The 20280-nt window shown below is 46.0% G+C and overlaps 8 protein-coding genes across 8 annotated transcripts, besides 62 other annotated features; all 8 read right to left on the bottom strand.

Moving 5' to 3' along the window:
* On the bottom strand, nt 1-444 carry Tc00.1047053506529.680 (retrotransposon hot spot (RHS) protein, putative; the record flags this gene model as incomplete). Its single annotated transcript, XM_816887.1, has 1 exon — nt 1-444. A coding segment is annotated over one exon (444 nt), but the record flags the coding sequence as incomplete, so codon positions are not given.
* Nucleotides 1-2111: a sequence feature (heterozygous, Esmeraldo-like haplotype).
* Tc00.1047053506529.669 (hypothetical protein, conserved) lies at nt 1682-2170 on the bottom strand (the record flags this gene model as incomplete). Its single annotated transcript, XM_816879.1, has 1 exon — nt 1682-2170. The coding sequence occupies one exon, from the start codon at nt 2168-2170 to the stop codon at nt 1682-1684; it is 489 nt and encodes a 162-aa protein (XP_821972.1).
* Nucleotides 2112-2687: a sequence feature (areas merged during assembly that could not be assigned to a particular haplotype. This can correspond to areas where the two haplotypes were merged or to regions with more than two copies in the genome that were merged during assembly.).
* Nucleotides 2304-2325: a microsatellite.
* Nucleotides 2388-2423: a microsatellite.
* On the bottom strand, nt 2575-3636 carry Tc00.1047053506529.660 (hypothetical protein, conserved; the record flags this gene model as incomplete). Its single annotated transcript, XM_816874.1, has 1 exon — nt 2575-3636. One exon carries the CDS (start codon nt 3634-3636, stop codon nt 2575-2577), a length of 1062 nt encoding a protein of 353 aa, XP_821967.1.
* Nucleotides 2688-3060: a sequence feature (areas merged during assembly that could not be assigned to a particular haplotype. This can correspond to areas where the two haplotypes were merged or to regions with more than two copies in the genome that were merged during assembly.).
* Nucleotides 3061-5790: a sequence feature (heterozygous, Esmeraldo-like haplotype).
* Nucleotides 3674-3708: a microsatellite.
* Nucleotides 3840-3882: a microsatellite.
* On the bottom strand, nt 4161-5252 carry Tc00.1047053506529.650 (hypothetical protein, conserved; the record flags this gene model as incomplete). The annotated part of the gene is made up of 1 exon (XM_816873.1): nt 4161-5252. The coding sequence occupies one exon, from the start codon at nt 5250-5252 to the stop codon at nt 4161-4163; it is 1092 nt and encodes a 363-aa protein (XP_821966.1).
* Nucleotides 5255-5277: a microsatellite.
* Nucleotides 5381-5406: a microsatellite.
* Nucleotides 5683-5747: a sequence feature (A-rich).
* Nucleotides 5791-6191: a sequence feature (haploid, non-Esmeraldo-like haplotype).
* Nucleotides 5881-5947: a sequence feature (A-rich).
* Nucleotides 6107-6148: a microsatellite.
* Tc00.1047053506529.640 (hypothetical protein, conserved) lies at nt 6191-8302 on the bottom strand (the record flags this gene model as incomplete). The annotated part of the gene is made up of 1 exon (XM_816871.1): nt 6191-8302. One exon carries the CDS (start codon nt 8300-8302, stop codon nt 6191-6193), a length of 2112 nt encoding a protein of 703 aa, XP_821964.1.
* Nucleotides 6192-10885: a sequence feature (areas merged during assembly that could not be assigned to a particular haplotype. This can correspond to areas where the two haplotypes were merged or to regions with more than two copies in the genome that were merged during assembly.).
* Nucleotides 8441-8466: a microsatellite.
* On the bottom strand, nt 8931-9983 carry Tc00.1047053506529.620 (uncharacterized protein; the record flags this gene model as incomplete). The annotated part of the gene is made up of 1 exon (XM_816869.1): nt 8931-9983. The coding sequence occupies one exon, from the start codon at nt 9981-9983 to the stop codon at nt 8931-8933; it is 1053 nt and encodes a 350-aa protein (XP_821962.1).
* Nucleotides 9483-9543: a microsatellite.
* Nucleotides 10241-10263: a microsatellite.
* Nucleotides 10886-11079: a sequence feature (haploid, non-Esmeraldo-like haplotype).
* Nucleotides 10920-10945: a microsatellite.
* Nucleotides 11080-11366: a sequence feature (areas merged during assembly that could not be assigned to a particular haplotype. This can correspond to areas where the two haplotypes were merged or to regions with more than two copies in the genome that were merged during assembly.).
* Nucleotides 11367-12194: a sequence feature (haploid, Esmeraldo-like haplotype).
* Nucleotides 11529-11595: a sequence feature (T-rich).
* Nucleotides 11687-11858: a microsatellite.
* Nucleotides 12195-12219: a microsatellite.
* Nucleotides 12195-20280: part of a sequence feature (heterozygous, Esmeraldo-like haplotype) that runs on past the window's edge.
* Nucleotides 12255-12283: a microsatellite.
* Nucleotides 12331-12352: a sequence feature (AT_rich).
* Nucleotides 12440-12478: a microsatellite.
* Nucleotides 12516-12554: a microsatellite.
* Nucleotides 12735-12764: a microsatellite.
* Nucleotides 12940-12977: a microsatellite.
* On the bottom strand, nt 13058-14272 carry Tc00.1047053506529.610 (uncharacterized protein; the record flags this gene model as incomplete). The annotated part of the gene is made up of 1 exon (XM_816867.1): nt 13058-14272. The coding sequence occupies one exon, from the start codon at nt 14270-14272 to the stop codon at nt 13058-13060; it is 1215 nt and encodes a 404-aa protein (XP_821960.1).
* Nucleotides 14427-14466: a sequence feature (AT_rich).
* Nucleotides 14479-14501: a microsatellite.
* Nucleotides 14710-14736: a sequence feature (AT_rich).
* Nucleotides 14915-14948: a microsatellite.
* Nucleotides 14978-15011: a microsatellite.
* Nucleotides 15255-15318: a microsatellite.
* Nucleotides 15379-15399: a microsatellite.
* Nucleotides 15624-15672: a microsatellite.
* Nucleotides 15672-15698: a microsatellite.
* Nucleotides 15783-15803: a microsatellite.
* Nucleotides 16166-16195: a microsatellite.
* Nucleotides 16669-16697: a microsatellite.
* Nucleotides 16710-16734: a microsatellite.
* Nucleotides 16792-16815: a sequence feature (AT_rich).
* Nucleotides 16901-16944: a microsatellite.
* Nucleotides 16982-17004: a microsatellite.
* Nucleotides 17092-17115: a microsatellite.
* Nucleotides 17137-17176: a microsatellite.
* Nucleotides 17204-17228: a microsatellite.
* Nucleotides 17254-17286: a microsatellite.
* Nucleotides 17326-17349: a sequence feature (AT_rich).
* Nucleotides 17392-17455: a microsatellite.
* Nucleotides 17558-17600: a sequence feature (A-rich).
* Nucleotides 18080-18108: a microsatellite.
* Nucleotides 18182-18226: a microsatellite.
* Nucleotides 18394-18424: a microsatellite.
* Nucleotides 18425-18484: a microsatellite.
* Nucleotides 18489-18561: a sequence feature (T-rich).
* On the bottom strand, nt 18722-19546 carry Tc00.1047053506529.600 (metaciclina II, putative; the record flags this gene model as incomplete). The annotated part of the gene is made up of 1 exon (XM_816865.1): nt 18722-19546. One exon carries the CDS (start codon nt 19544-19546, stop codon nt 18722-18724), a length of 825 nt encoding a protein of 274 aa, XP_821958.1.
* Nucleotides 19843-19877: a microsatellite.
* Nucleotides 19924-19943: a microsatellite.

Raw genomic sequence — 20280 nt, 5'->3', positions numbered from 1 at the left:
GAGAGAGCGCACACCCATTTGAGAAACATTGTACGTATCCCGTCGAAGTCCGCGCATCTCTTGCAGCACTTGATACTCTGTCAAATTAAAAATTTCTTCAAGCAACTTCTGATCCTGTACGTAAGTCTTGGGCTCCACTAAAAATACTTCCATCGTCACATTGTATCTTTCATCGACAACTGCGCTGGGGCCGATATGCCTCCGAAGAAAATCATTCAGCTTCATGTAATTGCCGCGGGCCTCTCCCCCCAGCAGTACATCTTCCACCAAACTGAAAAGGCCCCACTGTGGTCGCCGCGTTTCCCCCACTCTTCTGCGAGGCACAGCGGGTTGGCCACTGTCGCCGTCAGACTCCGCCCTCGCTCGCGCCCGACGTCCCTGCGGCACCGTAGACGCGGAACTCGTCTCATTATCGTCATTTCCTTCCCCGTGACGTTCGGACATTCTTTCCGCTGTCTTCGTAGTCGGTTTCACTTGGAGCTGTGACCCAGCAGACAATCAAAAGAAGGACGAGAGAAGAGAACAATAGGCACAGAAATGACCGACAAGCACAAAAAAAACGCGTCATCCACGCGGTGCGGGGCACAGCGTGCAACGCACACCAAATGCAAGAGGGAATGATCTTATCGCTCCTGACACACACAAATGGGAAGAAAATGCGTCGCAGTGAAGACCACACAGAAACCCAAAATCTTACACGCCACAACCATGGTGCATCATGGTAGCCTCCCACTCAAGGTACAGCGCGCCGTGTGCCCAAAACGCCGTCACGGAATCGGCGAAAGTGTGGCGTTAATAAACGGATCTGGGCGCACAAGAGGCGTCAGACCGCCGAGGAAGCGCACGTCGCCCGGCGAAGACACCCCGATGGGATCACCACCGGTTGGACATCGCCGTCAAACACGCGGTTTTTGGCGCCACGGCGATGACGGACGAACCGGAGATCGCGAAAGCCAGCCAACGCGAACCGTGCCATGAGACATGTCGGCGTCTACTCCACCGCCCGGCTCTGCAGGCGCCTGGGCAAAAACACGGCGTGAACATCGGAGAAGCGAGGATGCCGTGCTGCACGAAAATGTTGGCGCGGTTTTTCATCGGGATGGGAAGGCGCTTCCCAAACAGCACTACCACGCGGCGAGAAGGCACAAAGCCCCCCACAGCGGCGGCACAACGTCGGTGCTCCTGGCCGGTCCCCCTCCCTCCCTTTCCTTGTTTGTGGGCTGCATGGTTTACTGATTTGTTGGTTTTTGTTTGTTCTCGGCAGCGACGGGTTGCCGCGCTGGCCCGGGGACGGGCGCGCGGCGTGTGTGTGCGTTTCGCGCCTTCCACCGCGGCTTTCTCTCCGGAGCCGAGGCTCTCCTCCACGTCCCCGCTTCGCGGGTGGACGCGCTCTGCGATTGTGGGCGTCGTGCGGGCCATTGCGCTCGTTTAAGAAAACACGAGTGGAAAAAAGAAAATTCCGCGTTTGCCTTCCGCGCCGCCGGTTAAGGCGGGGCTGCGCCACTCCTAAATTCACGCGAGCCAAGGGGGTAGAAGAATAAGAAGAAGTCCCACCGCCACCGTCCCTACTGACTTCACATCGGTGCCGCCAGTGACGGCGGAGTGAAAGAGGTGTAAGGAGGGGATGAACGCTGAGCAGAAAAAAAAAGTAAAAAAAGCGGTGGGGAAAACCCCGCACACCTCACGCGTTCCCTTCGTGCTGTTTTTTCTTCTTCGTCCGCTCAAAAAAGACAGAAACGCCGGACACGCTGACTACTGCGCCGGACGCCTCGTCGTACTCCATCCAATCCTCGCTCAGGTCCACCCCGTCAAACGACGACCCCTCCGCCTCGACGACCCAGTTGCCGTCCAGCTCGAGTTCCTTCGGGGACCCGCCCCGCACCTCGACCAGCAGCAGGCCGTTGTCGCCGTCCGGGGTGAACCGGCCGTAGCTCTCCGGGTCAATGGACGCCGTCAGGACTCCCTTGCAGAAGGCGCATTTGAAGACTGCGTTGCGCGTGCCGCCGCCACCGCTGTCACGCTCCTCCGCCTCGTCCACGTAGACAAAATGAGGGCTGGTCTCCCGACAGCTGTCGCACTCAAACTTCATCCCCCAAACGCGTGGCCGAGCGGGTCGAATAGAAAGAACCCCTTCCGTTTCCGCGCGGAGAAATACTCGGAAAAACGGCATTCCTGTTTGTTAAGCCTCCTCCCCCCTCCCTTTTTTGTGTGTGTGTGATGCGTTTGTTTTTTTTTATTTATGTGCGTCGTGCCTCCTTTTCGTGCTCCTCCGCAACACGCACGCACAAGCATGGAAGAGGGCGAAAAAAAAAAAAAAAAAAAAAAGTGCAAACGAATAAATCAACGCGAAAGTAGATAAGAGAGAATTACATACCACTTCCCCTCCGCACACACACACACACACACACACACACACACACACAAACCTCTCTTCTTCGATTTTGATTTTTTGATCGTAGTACCTCTTGACCCGCCTTTCAACCCCCCTCTCACCTTCCCCCACACCTTCGACGGGACGGTCCAAACATCAAGTCACAAAAAGGGGCGTTGCACATGCATCCATCATCCGACGCCTCATGCACCACGCAAATGCTGCATGCAGTACTCTTCAATGATCCCTGCGCACGCAAGTGCGAACGTTCTAGCCGTGAAAGGGTAATAGGATTCGGGGGCATTAAAGACAACGCAGTTGGCAGCAATATGCCACACAGCCTGCTCAAGCTCCTGAAGGGTCCGAATCACACCCGCATCGTCGTCGCCGCTTTCTCTTGATACCTTTTTACGCATCGACTCATTTCTTTCCACAACCGAAGCCGCCGTCACACGTCCCCGCTTCCGTGTTGTTAAATTTCCCCCGTCCACTGTCATTTCCGTCACGGACGCCCTCTTCTCCGGCTGGCGTGGCTCGTAGTCTCTTCGGGATGCCAAGATCCTCCTTTTGATGCACATCAGCGAAAGCGGGTGCATGACAACGGTGCCGTACGGGCCTGAGCGAGCCCCGTTAAACTCCATGATTGTCGAGGGATGCACCGGTGCCAAAAATACCCCGGCGCCCTCCACCAGTGAGAATCTCTGCACGAGGGCAATGAGAACATCGGGACTGATGGGCTCCTGCCGCAAACGGTGCCAATGCTCACGCTGCTCTGGCGTTAAATGACGCAGCGCCGCCCCTCCCGCAAAGCTCCCGTCGTCTACACCACGTCCCCCACCCTTCGGCGACGGAAGAAACAAATTAGCTAAAGACCCACATTCCGCACTGCCGCTGCTTGAATAAACAGCGACGCCCGCGGGAGCAGACGGCGTGAGCATTCCCGCACCACGCGACGTCGTTGGGGAACTGATGCTTAAGTGACGACCCCCCATCGCCATTGAAGCGACTGGACTGCTGCCCCCCGCCACGCGTTGCCGAAGCCTCTCCTCAACTTCTGCCTCGTACCCTTTGCAAGCGGCCTTCATCGCGGCACAGCTCCCATGCATTTGAAGGTACTTGTAGTACAGCCGCTCCACGCGCTGGGCAGAAAGAAAAAGTCTCGTGAGTGAATAAAAAAGCGCCGCAATCATCAGCCAATCTTGTTCCTCCCGGTTTGGGTCCACAAAGCGGACCAGCAACACCTGCAGTAAATCTTCCCGCCGCATCTTTTTCTACACGCTCCGGCCGACACAACTCCCCTTTTCTCTTTCTCTCCCTTTCTCTCTCTTTCTCTCTCTGTGTGTGTATGTGTTTTGTTCTTGTCGCTCTTTCTCCGCCCTCTATCCAAAACTCTGCACAAATATTGACAGCGTGTTTGCCTGCACTTACTTCGCTTCCCTTATCTCACAAACAAGCAAGCAGCAGCAGCATACATATATATATATATATATATATATATATATATATATATAAGAGATGGCACGAAAGAATGTTAAACACGCAGACACACACATGTATACATGTACACAGATCCGCACCCCACACCCAATAGAGAAAGAGTTCATGCCTCCACAATTTCTCGTGGGTCATGGACTCGGCGCCCACACCTTTTAAGCGCGAGAAAAAAAAAGAATAATGCGCGCTCACACGGAAAGAGAAAGAAAGATAAAGAAAGAAAGCGAAATACCACCCATCATCAACAGGAGCAATAGTCCCCACGCTTCCCAGCATTCTTTGCACTCTCCTTCACTCAGTCCTGTTTGTTCGACGCCCCCAAATCCACTCGAAACACTTCCCGGACGCGTTTCCTCTTCACTGCAAGCGGGTTTGGTCCACGCGCGGATTTTCTTCGAGATCGGCTTGCATTCTCCCCCCTCACACCGTTCTTGCTGCCCGTATCTGGTGTCGCCTTATTCTGCATGGCCAAGGTGGTGTTCAACGTCTTCGACGTACCGCCTTTCGAACCCACCCAAGGACCTTTGTTTGCCCCCACACCAGCGGGCACAAGTTCCGCCGAAAGGTGTCGCATGAAGGCCACATCTGCCGCAGAAAGCGTTTTCCCTCTCGTGGGCACGGACGCATCATGGAGAGGGGTGTTTTTGGCACCGCCCTCACCGTAGTGAAATGCATCGCCATTTTTTTCAATCCACAACGCCGTGGGTAATGTTGTGAGGCGGATGAGGGCGGCGTTGCCTGGCAAAAGCCGGCGAACGTCATGCGACTGCGTGGCAACAAAAAAAAAGTGTGCATTTTTTCTTCCCTGGGCCGTGCGTGTTGGAGGGCCCTCCTTTGACCCTGCCGCCGCAAGAAACCGAGCAATTGCCTTGGCCTCATTTTTATTGGCTGAGACATCTTCGCCCCTGATGCACTCCAACCCTTCCAAAAGCGACTCCACCACCGAAATAAAATGTCGGCTTTTCTTATGTATTTCCAAGGAATTCAGCTCCTTTTCATTTCTCTTCCTTTTCCTTGTCGTCGCGGCATCTTCCTGCTCTTCTTCTTGCCGCTGCTGAAACATGCGACGGAGCATCGTGGCCGTTTCCAGTAGATAATAAACTGAGAGATTTAAGTCCTTGGGTTTATTTATCCGAGTACTGCCAGAAGACCTGCTGCCGTCTTCCTCCCGCGATACATGAGACGTTGCGGCCGAAAAAGTGTCGTACATAAGTGCCCTCAGTGCCTGCGCCGGTGAACCTTCACTGCTGCCCTCAGCCAGTAAAAAGGCGCGCATAAAAGAGGCATCACAGAGAATGTTGTACGAATCCAGCCGAAGTCCATGTTCGGCGCTCAAGAGCCTAAGACGACTCTTGTTTGCGTGTGCACGCAGCACCCTTCTCTTCATGATGCGTGTGTGTGTGTGTGTGTGTTTTCGCCAGCGAGCAGGAGCTCAGTGGGTGGGGTGGGGTAGCAGTGTTCCAGCGCGGTGGCTCTGGCTGGAGGCGGACGAAGCACACATATCGGAAAAGGAGCAAAAAAAAAAAAGAAAAAAAGAAAAATCAGAGAGAGAGAAAAGAAGGAGGAATGCGTTCAAGAGATAAGAAATTCTACTTTTGTAGGGGATATTGAACGGCACCAGCCGGAAGATGCAATGATGTTTACAAAATGCAATGCAAGCAAAGTCTGCCATGTTTTCCTCAAACCCGTTCCTCCTCCTTCTTCCCATTTTGTTTTTGTTGTTGTTATATCTTCTCTACACAATTCACCATCTCTTTGTTTGACTGCCTCTATTGCTCGAAGCCTCAACTTATTTTAAATTTTTGTATTATACTCGTTTTTTGTTGTTGTTGTTTTTTTTTTTTTTATATATATTGTTATTTTGATTATCATTCTCATTATTCCTCTCTTGCCCCACTCACCCTCCGTCTTTCTTTTTTTTGTTTTGTTTTGTTTTCATGTCGCCTCGCCCACTTTGTCCCATTTTTGTTGTTCCTACCGCAAGTTGTGCGGCCCGCAGTCACACCTCCGTTTGCTTTTCTCCTTTTTCTTTTTTTTCCTTTTCTTTTTTTTTTCTTTTTCTTTGATTTCTTGTTTTTTTTTCGTTGTTGTCTTCTTCTTCTTTGACCGCCGCCCCATTTCCCTGCCAAAGCATGCGCCCAATTCACCGCACCGACACGAGAGGGCGCACCCCCAAAAAAAAAGACTTCTTTCTTCTCGCCCTGCATCCGTGTGTGGATCTGTTTGTGTGTGACTTCCGCCCTCTCTCTCAGTCTCTCTCTCTCTCTCTCTCTCTCTCTCTCTTTGCGTGGTGGTGGGGGAAGTGTACACTCATCGCTCATCCATTCACTCCACTCGTCGCCGACGCCTCACTTCCGTCACCCTCTCGCTGTCACTCGGGGAACTGCACTCCGAGTCGCTGAACTGCGTGGCCCGGTGCACCACCGCCCTTGCGAATGCCGCGATGCCGCCCAAATACCCACGAGCAGCGCTGCGCTTCCGTCGCCGGTGCCATCGCCCCCCACTCCCGCAAAAGTCATCCTCGTCAAAGGCGTTGGCATGAAAGGAAGATGCCACATCGTCATCGTCATCACTGTTTTTTTTACTGTAGCGGAATGGCACGCCCGTTTCACTGTGGCGATCCTCTGCACCGTGGGCGGGAAAAGACACCGCCAATCCGCCTCTGCATGCATCTTCAGCTATCGTGTTCCTGCCGTTGCCTTCGACACTGACAGCACTCATCGGTGGCTCCGGCAAAGAAAAGTTCATGGGGTTAATCTCAGTGGCATTCTCCTCATTTTTGACGTTATCCGACGCCGTGGAAGAAGAGGGTCTCTGACTGCAAACTGTGAGGGTGCCATCTTCTGAAGTGAACACAGGTGCGGCGTGATCATTATTATTACCATTACCATTATTAGCAGTAGTAGTCGCAGTAGCAGTAGTGATACCAGCCGTGGTGGCATTGACGACAGGATTCGCATCCATTTTATTTGCGGCACCTGCATCTGGCATGACCAAGGCCTGACGCCATTCGTCCAAAGAAGTCGGGCCACCTAGAGATGGTCGGAGGGACGACGGTGCGCCTCCGCCCTCACTGCGTAAGTGGGCGCAAGGTGATGTCTGCTTGGAACCTGCAGTGCTTCTGTTCCCGCTGGTCAGGCATTGCTGCAGCAACTCTTTAGTATTCATGGCGCGCTGACGAAGCTGCCCAATGTGCGTTAACCAGCTCCGCAGCTCCTCCAACTCTGCGTCAATTTGTTTACGCCGTCCCATATGTTCCTCCGCCGTGGGGTCGTAGTTGTCCATATTTGCGAGGAGTTTTTCAATTGACTCTGCTTCATCAATACGGATGGAGCCAAGACGACTAATACGGCTGCGCATCGTCTCCACGCGGCCCAATGTGTCGTCGCACATTTTCAGTAGCAATGTAATCAAATGCGTACTGTCCGCCAATTCACCGCCCTCTTTGCTGCCGGAAACGTCACCGTCCTCTTGGGAATGTGTCCCATTGAGCCTGCAAATAATACCTTCTGCCTTTGTTGCTATATGCATATCCCACTGCTTATACAACTGTGAGATTCCATCCTCTAGCGTGGTCTGAAGCTGAAAGACGGGTGCCGTGACAATTGGCATAAACGCACCACCAGAGTGGCGTTGAGGAAGCGGTGGTAGTAAAAGCTGCTGTTTCTCCTCTTCAAGAACCTCAAGCAGACGCCTCCGACGTCGTTGAAAGTCCTGAAAAATACTCGCAAATGCCTCGACCTTCTGCAACGTCTGTCTACACTCCGCTAGATCCATATCCACCTTGGCACGTCCCCTCTGCATGTTCGCCGTGTTAAATGTGGGACTCACTGCGTTCGCCTGGGACTGAAACGTAAACGTATCTTTCGTGTTGCCCAAACTCAATGGGACAGACCCTTTTGCGGCAGCGGCAACAACACCGTTCTGTAGCTGAGCAAACTGGTGTAAACATGCCTCGCATTCACTGAAGTGTTGCTGAGCACGTAGGCGTGCCTGTGTATATTTGGCTAGAGCCTCCATCATGGATGAGATGGCCATCTTTTCCTCTGGAAAAACAAATGCCGCAGAAATATATACGCGAAATGCATCCACCCATGAATCCAAAGAGAATTGTGAAGCCATTGAAGAAGCCCCTGCAGGGGAAATGGAATTCATGCCCATCGGCAGGGCAGCAGCGCCGCAGCCATGCAAACTCAACTCTCCCTTCTCACCAGCAGCCGTTGTCATCGTTGACATCCTCCTGCGCCGATCGGCCTCTCCTCCTGCGGAGCCCAAAGCGGGCGTGTCTTCTCTCTGTGCGAAGGGGAATGCAAGACGCACAGTTCCAACCCCAGTGCTCTCGTTGGGTGGTTTTGCGGGTTGTGCGACCAATGACGGCGGCCCATCCACCCGCGGGTCGCCCCACAGCGAGGGGGCAGGGGAGGACCAGCCGTGCATCGCAGTCAATCTGCGGAGCAAAGAGGAATCTGAGCAAATGACGGGAACCGTAAAAAAGGCACACCGCTAAAAGCAATCAAATTGGTATCACAGACCTGTAGGAATGAGAATGGCTACCAGTGTGAAGGTGAGAGCAGGAAAAAAAAAAAAAAAAAAAGTAAAAAGGGTGATCCAAACCAAAGACGCAAAGAAAATTTAAAAAAAAAGATAAGAGACAAATGTGTGGATGTTATCCACACAATTTCAGTGCATTATTCTTCTTCAAGTCGCTAACTCAAAATTTTATGTGCAAACATGCGCCCCCGTCGTTTGTAACGCTCTCTCTTCGAAGGAAAATGTCCGAGTGGTAGGAACGCCGCAACCCCGTCTGCGGTGCCACCGGCGATGGTGCAGTCGTATCACCGGAGCCCACTTTAGCACCAGACATGCCAACTGCGGCAACCGGCGCCTCCATATCAACACGCACTGGGCTGCGTGATTTGACGCGGGAAAGGAAGAAGGGAGAGGTGGTGGTTGTGGTGTGGAGTAGACTGTCATGACAAGTCGTCTGGGTCTCTTCCCCTGCCTCGATACGTGTTGGGGTGGTGATTTTCATCGTAGGAGGGGCGGCATTCACATCCACAGGCGTCTATAGTTGATCCGCACGACAACTTGTTTCTTTGGCTCCCATCCCTTCTGCCGGCATGGTCGCTGCGCCACAACCCGGTAATGTAGATTGCTCCTCCCCCAGAGCATGTCGGTAAATTGCATGCATATGCCCCAGCTCTCGCAGTGCATTTTCCCGATACAACTCGGCGCGTGCCCGCTCCTTCTCCGCCACCTCCCTTTGCAGGTCGGCAATACGTTTGCCAGCACTGCCGCCGTCGTCATCATCCGCATCCCGCGAGTGATGACGATTCGTCGCCAACGCCGTGTTCATGATCGAGGCCATTGCGGCACCAGCAGCCTGCTTCTCCTTTTCGCGGTGCAGCAGAGCCAGTTCCTCCACGGTGTGCCGAACATGCTCCTTCCAACGCCGTCGCTCCGACTGCGCAAGTGTGGACTCGTAAGTCTCTCCTCTCGTGGGGTGCTGCGCCGCTGCTGCTGCGGCATCCGCTTTGTTCTGTTGCTGCATTTTTTCCAATTCGTCCTGAAAATACCTCTTGGCACTTCGTTCAACTTCCCTCACGCACTGGAGAATCTGCTGCTGCTGCTGCTGCCGATTATGGTTGTGTTGGTGGTGCTGGCTGCTGTCGGTGCTGAAACCGCCGCAAAACCGCTGCCGCATCCGTCGCTCGGATCCTTCCAGCAACGCAATACGAAATAATCCGTTCTCACATTCCAACTCTATGATGCGGCGCAGTAAATGCTCCGTGCAGCAGCAGTTAGGTAGACGCCATGCCTCGCCCATACAATCGTTTGTGTGGGCCGAGGAAACAAGAAAAGTCTCTTTGCACTCCCTCCTTTCATCGACGATACAGGCAGAAGGAAAAAAAGGAGCAGGTGGAGTAAGAGGGGTGAATGATGACACGCCAGCCGCTGTCGTAGCGGTAAACTTTGATGTGGTCTCTCTCGGTGCCCTCTCACGCCCCAATGACACCTGCCGATACGACGTTAAGTCGGCTTGGCATATCCCCTCATCAGTGCCCACAGTGTCCCTCTGGACAAGATGGTTTCCTCGATAAAGAGAGTGCGGCAACATCCTTCTACACACACCCTCTCCTTCTCTAAAATTCCACGCGTTAGCACCCACAATTCACTCGCACGCTCTCACCCCCTTCCTCTTTTCCCCTCACTACACCCAAACAGCACCAAATCGCACGAAATAAGAGGCAACAACAACAGCAAAAAGAAAAGAAAAAAAGAACGTGGCACAACAGCGTCCAATGGCGCGATGCGCCGTTCATGTGGACAGACTAAAGGAAAAATATATAGACATAAACACGTATGCATGGGGAGAAAAAAAAAAAAGAAAAAAAAAACACCATGCGCACACAGGTAGATGCAAATATTATACAAAAATAAAAAGAGAATGTGTTGTTCTCCCCTCATGCTGTTACGACTCTGGGCCGCCGCAAGGTAACAGAAAAAGAGGGGAAGAAAAAACACAGACGTGGTTGACGCAATTGCGCGTATCCCGTGTTCCGCCGTTTCGTTTTTCACAGCGTCCCAACCCCTCACGTCAAACAGGACAATTGGCAGCGGGCACTTGGCGGCAAAAAAAAAAAAGGGCGCAACAGTAAGCAGGCAAACCCTCATTTAACGGCGCCGCACCTTATGGGAACAATAAGGCGTCCTCGCATCCGTCTGCACTCTCTCGGGCGCCAGGATTTATGCCGGCCCAGCTCGCGGGAGAGGGGGCGCAAAAACCTGCACGCATGCCTGTAGGCACGCATGACACCTTTGAGGAAAAAACTCTTTTTATTATTTGTTACAGCTTGCGCAGCTGTCCTCTAATAAAAAAAGAAAAAAACATGTAAAAAGAAAATGCCTTTCATTACATCCTACACCATTGGAAGGCAGAAGACATAGAGATAATCGGTCTCACTCTACCTGTATGTGTGCGTCTGTGCGTAGAAAGGGGAAAAAAAAAAAAAAAGGCAAAAGTAAAGAAAAAGCAGAAGAGTGCGCCAAAAACATATATATATATATATATATATATATGCAATGTCCATTAGAAATAAACACAAGAAGGCAGCAACTACAACAACAACAATAAAAAATAAAAGCGCATGACTGCGGCCCTGACCCCCATTCCTACAGAAAAAAAAGAAAAAGAAGAGACAACATCCCCTACAAAACACACACCTCAGAGAGGATTCACCGCGCATGCATACACTACCATTAAAACGCACGCATGCAAAAGGCATACGCCACCAGCAGCCGGGATCTCTCGTTGCAAAGTCACGGGGTGGCAGTCTTTGAAAAAAAACCCGCAACCGCCAGCCTCCCCCTCCCACGTGGTGAGGGAGGACGGCAGCAGGGAGAGGCAACGAAATAAAAGGAACGGCACTCGCTGCCTCCCCGGCGTGGTATCGATGGGAAATAAAAGTCAATAATAAAAGGAAGCAGGGCGGCTAAACAAAAATACGCTTATTTATTGTAGCATCATCTGGCCTCACATATATTTCCAGAAATATTCCCTTCTGCTGCTGGCCGGACCCTGGATTTCTCTATGTAAACAAAATAGGATGGGAATAAGAAAGAAAAGAAAAAAATAAAAAAAGAAAGGTGGGGAGAATCAATCAAAAAAAAATAAAATAAAATAAAATAAAACGGTGGTAAAACAAAAAACATAAAATAAATAAATAAAAAACATTCGTCTCGCCACGATCGGTTCTTTTGACTCACTTCTATCGCAGTCAGCCAAATATTACTAAAGATAGAAGAAGAAAAAAAAAAAACATATATATATACAGAGAGATATACATATATATATAGTACAGCAATATAATATAATATATATATACATAACATAACATATATATATACATGATATATATAAATATATAAATATATATATAATCATCTTATCAGGGATATAGATATAAATATAGATAAATATATATATATATATGAACATAGATAGTCCCGCCCTTCTTGCGGACACGCCCTTCACAAGCCCAGCCGCAAAGGCATCTGAGACTCGTACACTCCCAAAAAAAAGGGAAAAAAGAAAGTAACACCACAATGCCACACACGCACACAAAGAGAGGGACAGAGAGGGAGAGAGGCGCACAGTTGTATGCATTTTATGTGTCCGCATGCATGTAATCACCTCATCGGTGTGCATGTCTTTTTGTTTTTGTTTTCATGTTTCAACCACGTCCTCCTCCTAACCTCTATTCTCTGTCTCTCTCTTGCCGCTCCCCACGGCATAACTTCACTTCAACCCACGAAGGGAGGTGCTCAAAATAATAATAATAATAATAATAATATCCAAAAAAAAAAAAAAAAGCCCGTGCAGAAAAAAATATATAGATATATATACATATATACATACGAAATTGCACGGCGACAATATATATTTGAAAGGAAACAAAAGTACCAATAATAATAAATATAATAAAAGAGTTGAATTCAACATAAAGCGTCTTTAAGAAAAAAAAAAAGAGAGATAAAAAGAAGAAAACCCATATGTTTATGTTATCATCGCAAAAAATAAAATAAAAATAAAATAAAATAAAATAAAATAAATAAATAAATAGAAGTAATAAGACATAGGCCCGATAGAAAAATTAAAAATAAAAATAAAAATAAAAATAAAAATAAATAAATATGAATGAAATGGTTTTAATTAAACTCATGAACGTCGGCCACGTTGCTGGACGTCATTGCCCGCATGCATGAGTAACAGCAGCAGCAGCGGTTCTGGACTGTTTCATTTAGACTGCACATCAAATTATGGCTCAATGGCATCAAAGCGCTCTAGCCTGGATGCATACTCACATGCGAGAGAGAGGGAGAGAGAGAGAAAGAAAGACCATAACATACACAAACGTGCATGACTGCAGGCATTCCTTCCTATTGGCTTTCAGTAAACATCATCTTTCCCTTCTCTACACCCCCTCTGCTGCAAGTGCAGTTGTAATCCTCCCCCATCCTTGACTTCGTCCTTTGATTGTTGGCGCTTCACATATTGCCGTTGTTTTAGCCCCTTTTCTTATTTATTTTTATTTTTTCTTTTTTTTTTTTTGTACGTGCTTCCTCCTTCCGCATGGCTGTCATTTCATTGATATTTTTTTATTTCTTTTGATCCATCCTGTCGATAGTTTCTCACTCCGCACTGCAGCAAAATTGTTGTCGGACCTTCTCTAGTGCCATTCGCTGCGCCATCCTCCGTGCCTCTGTGTACCCCGGCAACTGTCTGTAACGGCCCAGCTGTGCCCGGTCCGTATTCCCGGATGTCTGTGTCGTCATCGCCATCGACTCCTCGTGCTGAATCGCGTCAGGCTTCTTGCACGACGCCTCTCTCCTCCTCCTCCTCCGTGTGTTCGTGTCAGCATCCACACCCGCATCTTCACCACGCACAAATACCGTCACAAGTTCCGTCTCTGTCGCAGCATCCCTGTCGGATTGAAATGAGGCCCCAACCTCTGATGATGAGGATGAAGGTGAAGACGATATGAGGTTTAAAAAATGCAATAAAAGTTCCTCCTTCACCCTGGCGTCCATACGGAGTGGCGACGCGGACAAGTCCATTCCAGGCATGCACTGCGCAAAACTTCTCTCTTCGTTTAGGTCCGTCGTATCGTTTGGCAAAACACTCCCCACATGGGACGGATGCAGCGAGCGTTCGTGACCAGAAGCCGTAAAATTTTCCAGGGAGGCAGTTAATGGAAGGCAAAACCCCTTTGCTTCTTGATGAAGAGCCTCAGGTAAGAAAACAGCACTTTTTTCTGCCTGTGGCACCGCTCCCGCTTCCTCTTCCTCACGTTCCGCTGGTTGCCGGGAGCAAAGAGACTGCTGCTGCAACTGCTGCTGGCGACGACGTCCACCGGCCCACACAACAACTGAACCACCATCCGTGTTAGGCCTAAAACATCCATCGAGGAAAGGGAGCCTTGTCTCCGCCGCGGTGATAGAAGGAAAGAGACGGGCACTCTCAACGTCGCTGGAAAACAATGGACCATCGGTGCCATTTCCTGACGCAGAGACCTTCGCTGCCTCCGGCGTCTTTAAAGCCCCCGATGTTTCCACTGAAGAACGGACATGAAGCTCAAAATGCTTTGGATCGGTCCTGTAGGGTCTTCTGCTGCTGTGCGGTGACGCGAAGCCACAGTCCGGTACATGACGCTTTGAATCCCTCGGCGAGGTGAAAGATGCCAGCGCATCATGTTTCGCCGACGGGCTCCCCACGTTACGTGCCGATGCGGGTTTCCTGACGTAGGCGGTTGGTCGGGATGATTTTACAGGAGACACAGGGACCTTCTTTGCCTCATATCCCATTTTTTTTTCCTTCGCTTCTACGTTGTTCACATCCCCCATCATTTTTTTTTCTCTCTTTTTTTCCCCCTCTCTCTCTTCCTTCTTGCCAGCCCCCCTATGTCCACAGCCCCTCACGATGTCTAGTGAGGTGGGTGACAGGGGAATTGATAGTGAAATCCACCGGCAACGAGTAGTGGTCACGGTAACAGCAAGTTGGTTTATATATATATATATATATCAAAAAATAAAAATAAAAACAATTACGTTTTTCTGTCTGTCTGTCTGTCTGTCTCTGGATGTGCGTATGTGTTTTTGTCGCGGGGAAGGAATCCGACAAACCAAGAAAAATGACAAACGCACACAAAGCGTGTAAACTGAATATATAGATAAATAAATAAATAATGTGATGTAAACCCCCCCTCCGCCCCACACCTGCTTTTCTTATTCTTCTCTCGTTGTATGTGTCGTCGCCTCTTCTTCTTCTTGTATGATCCTTTTCCTTATTTATTTATTATTTTTTTTTATTTCTGCCTCTTCCACCTTCTTATCCCCCACACACCCCACGCACTCTCTTTGTTAACAGCTGCCGTGTCCTAAAGAGCAAGTACGTGAATAAGATAAAGAGCGTACAGGTGTGTGTACTCCTTCTCTTCCCTTCTTTCTTTTTGTATTCCACGCCCTCCCCCCCGCCGCCCTCCCCTTTAGAAACAAACAAACAAATAAATAAATAAATAAATAATAATAAAAGCAATGTACTTCAAACTGAGAAAAAGAAAAAAAAAAAAATGAGAAGGAAAGAAAATTGGGGGGCAAATAAATATGACGATTAATCACCTAAAGGCCCTAAAACCATTGGAATGTGTATGTGTGTAGACGTAGAAAAAGAAAAAAGTGAAAAGAAGACATGTTTATTGCTGTCATCGTTGTCGGTAAATGTTTACAAGAGTGCACAGAAGGGGAAATGCGTCAGTTCCATTTTTTTTTTTTTTTGCTTCCCAAATATTTTCATCATCCCTCCTTCCCTCTCGCCCCCCATTTCCCCCATAAAAAAAAAAAAAAAAAAAAATTTAAGAAAAAACTAAAAATGAATCAAAAAAAAAAAAAAAAAAGGATTCTGATAACAATACCCCCAAGATCGAATTTATAAAGGACAAGCGACGAACTCTTCATCTCTCTCTCTCTCTCTCTCTGCTTCACACCCATGCAATGAGAGTGGTTGGGAGAGGAACAAGAAAAATATCCGAGACTCTGAGCATTGTAATCAAATCCTACCCCATTTGAGTCAAATTTGGTTTCTTTCCAATCGTTTCCTATATCCTGTTCATCATTTCGTCGTTATGCAGTGCATTCGCCCAAATAATTAATTCTCAGAAATGTAGGGGCATAAGGAATTAAGCATCATACCGTCCCATGAATATACAAATATACAAATATACAAATATATATATATATATATATATATAGAGAGAGAGAGAGAGGGAGAGAGAGAATCATATACATGTACACAACACATGTCAACTCCTTCACTCTCTCTCCCTCTTCCTTTCCTTTCTTCCTTCCCACTTTATGTTTCTATATATATATATATATATATGCTATCCACATCATTTACATTCTTCTCAACAGTTCACGCAGTGTATTTATCTAACAACAACGTGTATCTTATTTGCTATTTGTTTCACTTTCTTTTAAGAAGAAAACACATGATTTATGCTTAATATAAGGCATTGTTGCATATAATTACATTATTATAGGTAGAAATACGCATTATACATGTATGTATGTATATATACCCTTTACAGTCAGTCTTTTGTTTGTTTGTTTGTTTTTCATTTACTCATTCGACCATCCCGTCAATATATACGTATACATATATTTGTATTGCATATAATGTATATAAATAGCAGATAATAAAAAAGAAGAAAAAAAAAAAACCCGAATATTTTATATAAACGGTTTTTTTTTTTTTTTTGTTTTTTCTTTTTTAATGGATAAAGACATAAGTACACTTTCATCACTCGTAAAATACTCCCACCACCACCCTATCCTCTTCTCGTTCATTTTTTTTTGTTTGTTTGTTTGGTTAGTTTTGATTTGGTTTTGATATATTAATCTTATTATTGTGGTGTTCGTTCATTTTGTTGGTTGGTGAGTGGGGGGGGTTAGGGGGAAAAAAAAGGCGCATATTTGGGCCCAAAGGATGGCTTTGAGATTATTTCATCGCCTCTTCTTCTCGCATGCATGTGTGTCCCCGTGCCATGTAGTTGGGAGCCTGCGACACGTAAAACGGGATGGTAATGCAGGTAAGGGGAGGGGAGAAAAGAAAAAAAAGTTTCTTCTTTTCGTTGAGTGCAGTTTACAAGAGAAGTGTAAGGGAAAAAAAAAAAAAGACGAACCCCCACAATCGGCCCGCACCTTCCATAGTCCCCATGCTCTGACTTTTTTTTTTTTCTTTCATTTCCCTCTCCTCCTCCTCCTCCTCCTCTTCGTCTCACTTTGCTTTTTTTTTTTTTTTTTTTTTTCTTCTCTGTCGCTTTTTTTCTATTTCTGTGTCTATGTAAAACCGTACAACGAGTTGATCGTATTTATATATATAAATATATATAGCCGGATATATATTGAACGTTTTTGGGGGAGAGGGTATGAGTTTCGGTTTTTTTTGTGTTTTCAAGGGATCAAAACTCCTCCCTTTTTTTTTTTTTTTTTTCTTCTTTTCTTTTCTTTTCTTTTCTTTTTGTTTCCTAGCAAAGTGAACACACATGGAAGGAAGAAAAAGAAAGAAAGAAAGAAAGAAACAACGGAGTTTTTTTTGTTTTTTCCTTCGTTCCCCTTTTTTTCCCCCATCGGCTTTTGGAGGAGTATGCATGAATATATGCGTCACGTATATATATATATATATATATATAGTATGAAAATAGGAACATGTGAAAGAAGAAGAAGAAACAACAAAAAAAAAAAAAAAAAAAAGTCATTAGCAAATGAAGGGTGGGAATCAAAAAAAGAAAAAAAAAAAAAAAAAGCCACCATGATATAAGTTTGTTCACATAGATATATATATATATATATATATATATATAGAGAGAGAGAGAAAGAGATAGTTAGATAGATAGAGATTCATTTATATAAAAAATTAATATATAGTTGGGATACATATTTGGTTTCTCTTTTTTTTTTTTTACAATTATAGGTATAGGTATAGGTATAGGTATAGATAGATATATGTATAAGCAATTGTATGTATAAATGATGTCTTCTGTTCCATGTTCAACTCACTGACTCACTCATTACTTCTTTTTTTTTTTTTTTACTTGTCGCTTTTGTTTCGCCTGACAACTCGTTTTATCAGCATTGTCTTTTTGTTGTTTTTGTTTTTGTTTTTTCTTCTGCTTTTACTTCTAATTCCAATTGGGTGGGTTTTTACGCCTCTTTATTTTCTTCTGGGAGCTTGATTGTTATTCCCACCTCACCTTGTCTCATTTGTTTCCTTGAAAGGAGAGGAGGAAAAAAGCAAAAAAAAAAAGGGTGTGGGTATAAAGTCATCTGCGCGCACACCCCCGCTTCATCCTTCTTTTCTTTTTTCCCTCTCCTCCCCTCCTCCTCCTCTGAGCACGAATACGTGTGTATGTGTGTGTCTGTGTTGTTTTTGTTGTTGTTTTTTCCATCCTCTTCTGATCCTTTTTTTCCGGGTAAAGTGGGAGTTTCATTTCTATCACGTTGCAGGGTATGTATGTATGTATGTTCATAATTAAGCCTATTTTCCCTTTTTCTTTTTCTCTCTGTCTGTCTTTCTGTCCGTGCGTGTACATCTGTGTGGCAGTGAGAATGGGGTTACCAGCCGTTTTATTCTACAAGCATACAAACGCGCAGGCGCTCTCTCTCTCTCTCTTTCTCTTTCTTTCCCGCCCATTTAACTCCCCCCACCCCACCCCACCCGTATTTCTTTTCATCTTTTATTAACAGCAGAAACACCTTTATATATATATATATATATGTATATATGTATATATGTATATATATCAATGACAAATACCGAGATTCGCAGTCATCCCAACGACGTGATCTCCATCCGTGTCTCAAGCTCCATTGAGCTGTGAAGAGGAAGGAGGAATGGAAAAAATGGATAAAAAGGGGGAAGCAAAAAAAAATCCAAGGGTAAAAGTGCAAAACACAAACAACAAACAACAAATAATAATAATAATAATAATAATAATAATATATGTATAATATATATATATATTACTGTATAAAAATATATAAATATAAATATATATATATTCTCAAAAAAAAAAAAAAAAAAAAAAGGAGGGAAAGGCACAAACACGCAAACAAAAAAAAAAAAAAAAAAAAAAAAACAGAAAGACACTCACATACAGCCAAGATAAAAATCAAAAGACACGCAAAAAAAAAAAAAAAAACTCTCAAGGCACGTGTTTTTTTTCTTTTCTTTTCAAACAAAAGGGAAAAGGGAGAAGAATCCTCCTCCATAGCACAAATCACAATGTCCTTTAAAAGCTACTTAGATGAATCATCTATAATCCTGCCTCCATAGCGTTGACGAACAACTTCCAATGCATACTTGTGCGCCATGTGACGAAGATGCACTGCTTTCAGACGCGACGTCACCAAGTTCCAGGTGCCGTAACCCCCTTGTTCCTCCAGTGCAGACTCCAAATCCTTGTCAATCGAGCATGCCCCATCCGACTGCGTATGCTCATCCTCCTTTGAGTTTGTCAACAACGCCAATTCAATTGCAGCAATGGAGCCAGGGGATTTGTTAATGAGATAAGGTGCCTTGAGTTTAGTTTTGTCAGCGCTTTTCAAGGAATCACAGTCATCATCCTTCTCTCCATCGGATTCAAAGACAGCTGCAGAATATCCCAGACTTTTTTCATCTTCGCATCCTGACGGCGAAGCAGAAAAAGAAGAGGATAATAATGGCGATTTCTCCAAACAAGGAGTGGCAGCATTAAAATGAGAACAATTGGGGGTATTTGGGGTGGCGATGGTCGGTGTAGCGATGAATTGTGGACACACTGTTGTAAGTTCGCTCATGCTTAACACCGGAATTATATTGTCCTCTAGCAAAGAACGTTCACTGCAATTCGTTTCACGTTCGGCAGATGTGGATGCACCTGTTCTTTCCATGATATCAGTCATGACAACCAAATCACCATTCTGCTGCTGTGAACATTGCTCCTTTCCAGCGTCGCCAGCAACGACAGAACGCATCGGTGCAGATGAATTTCGTCCGTCGCAAAAGTCCGTAAAGTTATAAGCGCTTCGCCTCGTTTTGGAGATGTTTTGATGCTGTTGTTGGTTGGAGCGGCAGGGAATCATTGAAAACACACGAATTCTCTCTTACTGATACTGAATGTGTCTGGAAGGAGAAAAATGCATCGGAAAAGAGGATGGAAAACGACAGAAAAAAAAGAAGCAAAAAGAACAAGCAACGCACCAGAGACAATCACTCTGAAATTAAAAAAAAAAAAAAAGAGATTAAGAAGGGTTACTCTGCCTCTGCCACAATCCTCTCAATTATCAGCCACCTGCCATACTCTACCAAAGAAACAATAACAAATAACAATATATAGAATGAAAATCCAATTACGTATATAAGCGTATATCCGCACATTTATATTATATGTATATATATATATATATATATATAGACAAGATTGAAAGGAAAAACAATCGTTCCTGTATAAATTGAAACCAAAAAAAAAAAAAAAAAAAAGACGTAGAAGATGTTTATATATATATAAAGTGAGAGAGAGAGAAGGAAAACTTTTTTAAAAAACTGAAAGAGTTATTTAACTTAATTCTCCTAACAGACACTCATTCCTTTTCTACTCTCATGCATAAAGCCTCACATGTTGATATAAATAGATATATAAAACACCATATAGATTGATATGTATAGACATGTCTTAAATCAAAAGACATTTATAGACGTATATAAAAATTAAAATAAAGATGCACAATGTTACGCATGACTCTCATCGTCCCTAATATTGCGCCCCCCAACTTCCCTCAGCGGCATCGCCCTTACCGCAAACAAGTAAACAGAAGGA

This window comes from Trypanosoma cruzi, genomic scaffold (assembly GCF_000209065.1).
Source record: "Trypanosoma cruzi strain CL Brener 1047053516597 genomic scaffold, whole genome shotgun sequence".
NCBI classification, from domain to species: Eukaryota; Euglenozoa; class Kinetoplastea; order Trypanosomatida; family Trypanosomatidae; genus Trypanosoma; species Trypanosoma cruzi.
Note: the sequence above shows the minus strand (reverse complement) of the source record. Positions and strands in the feature narration are given on the sequence as shown.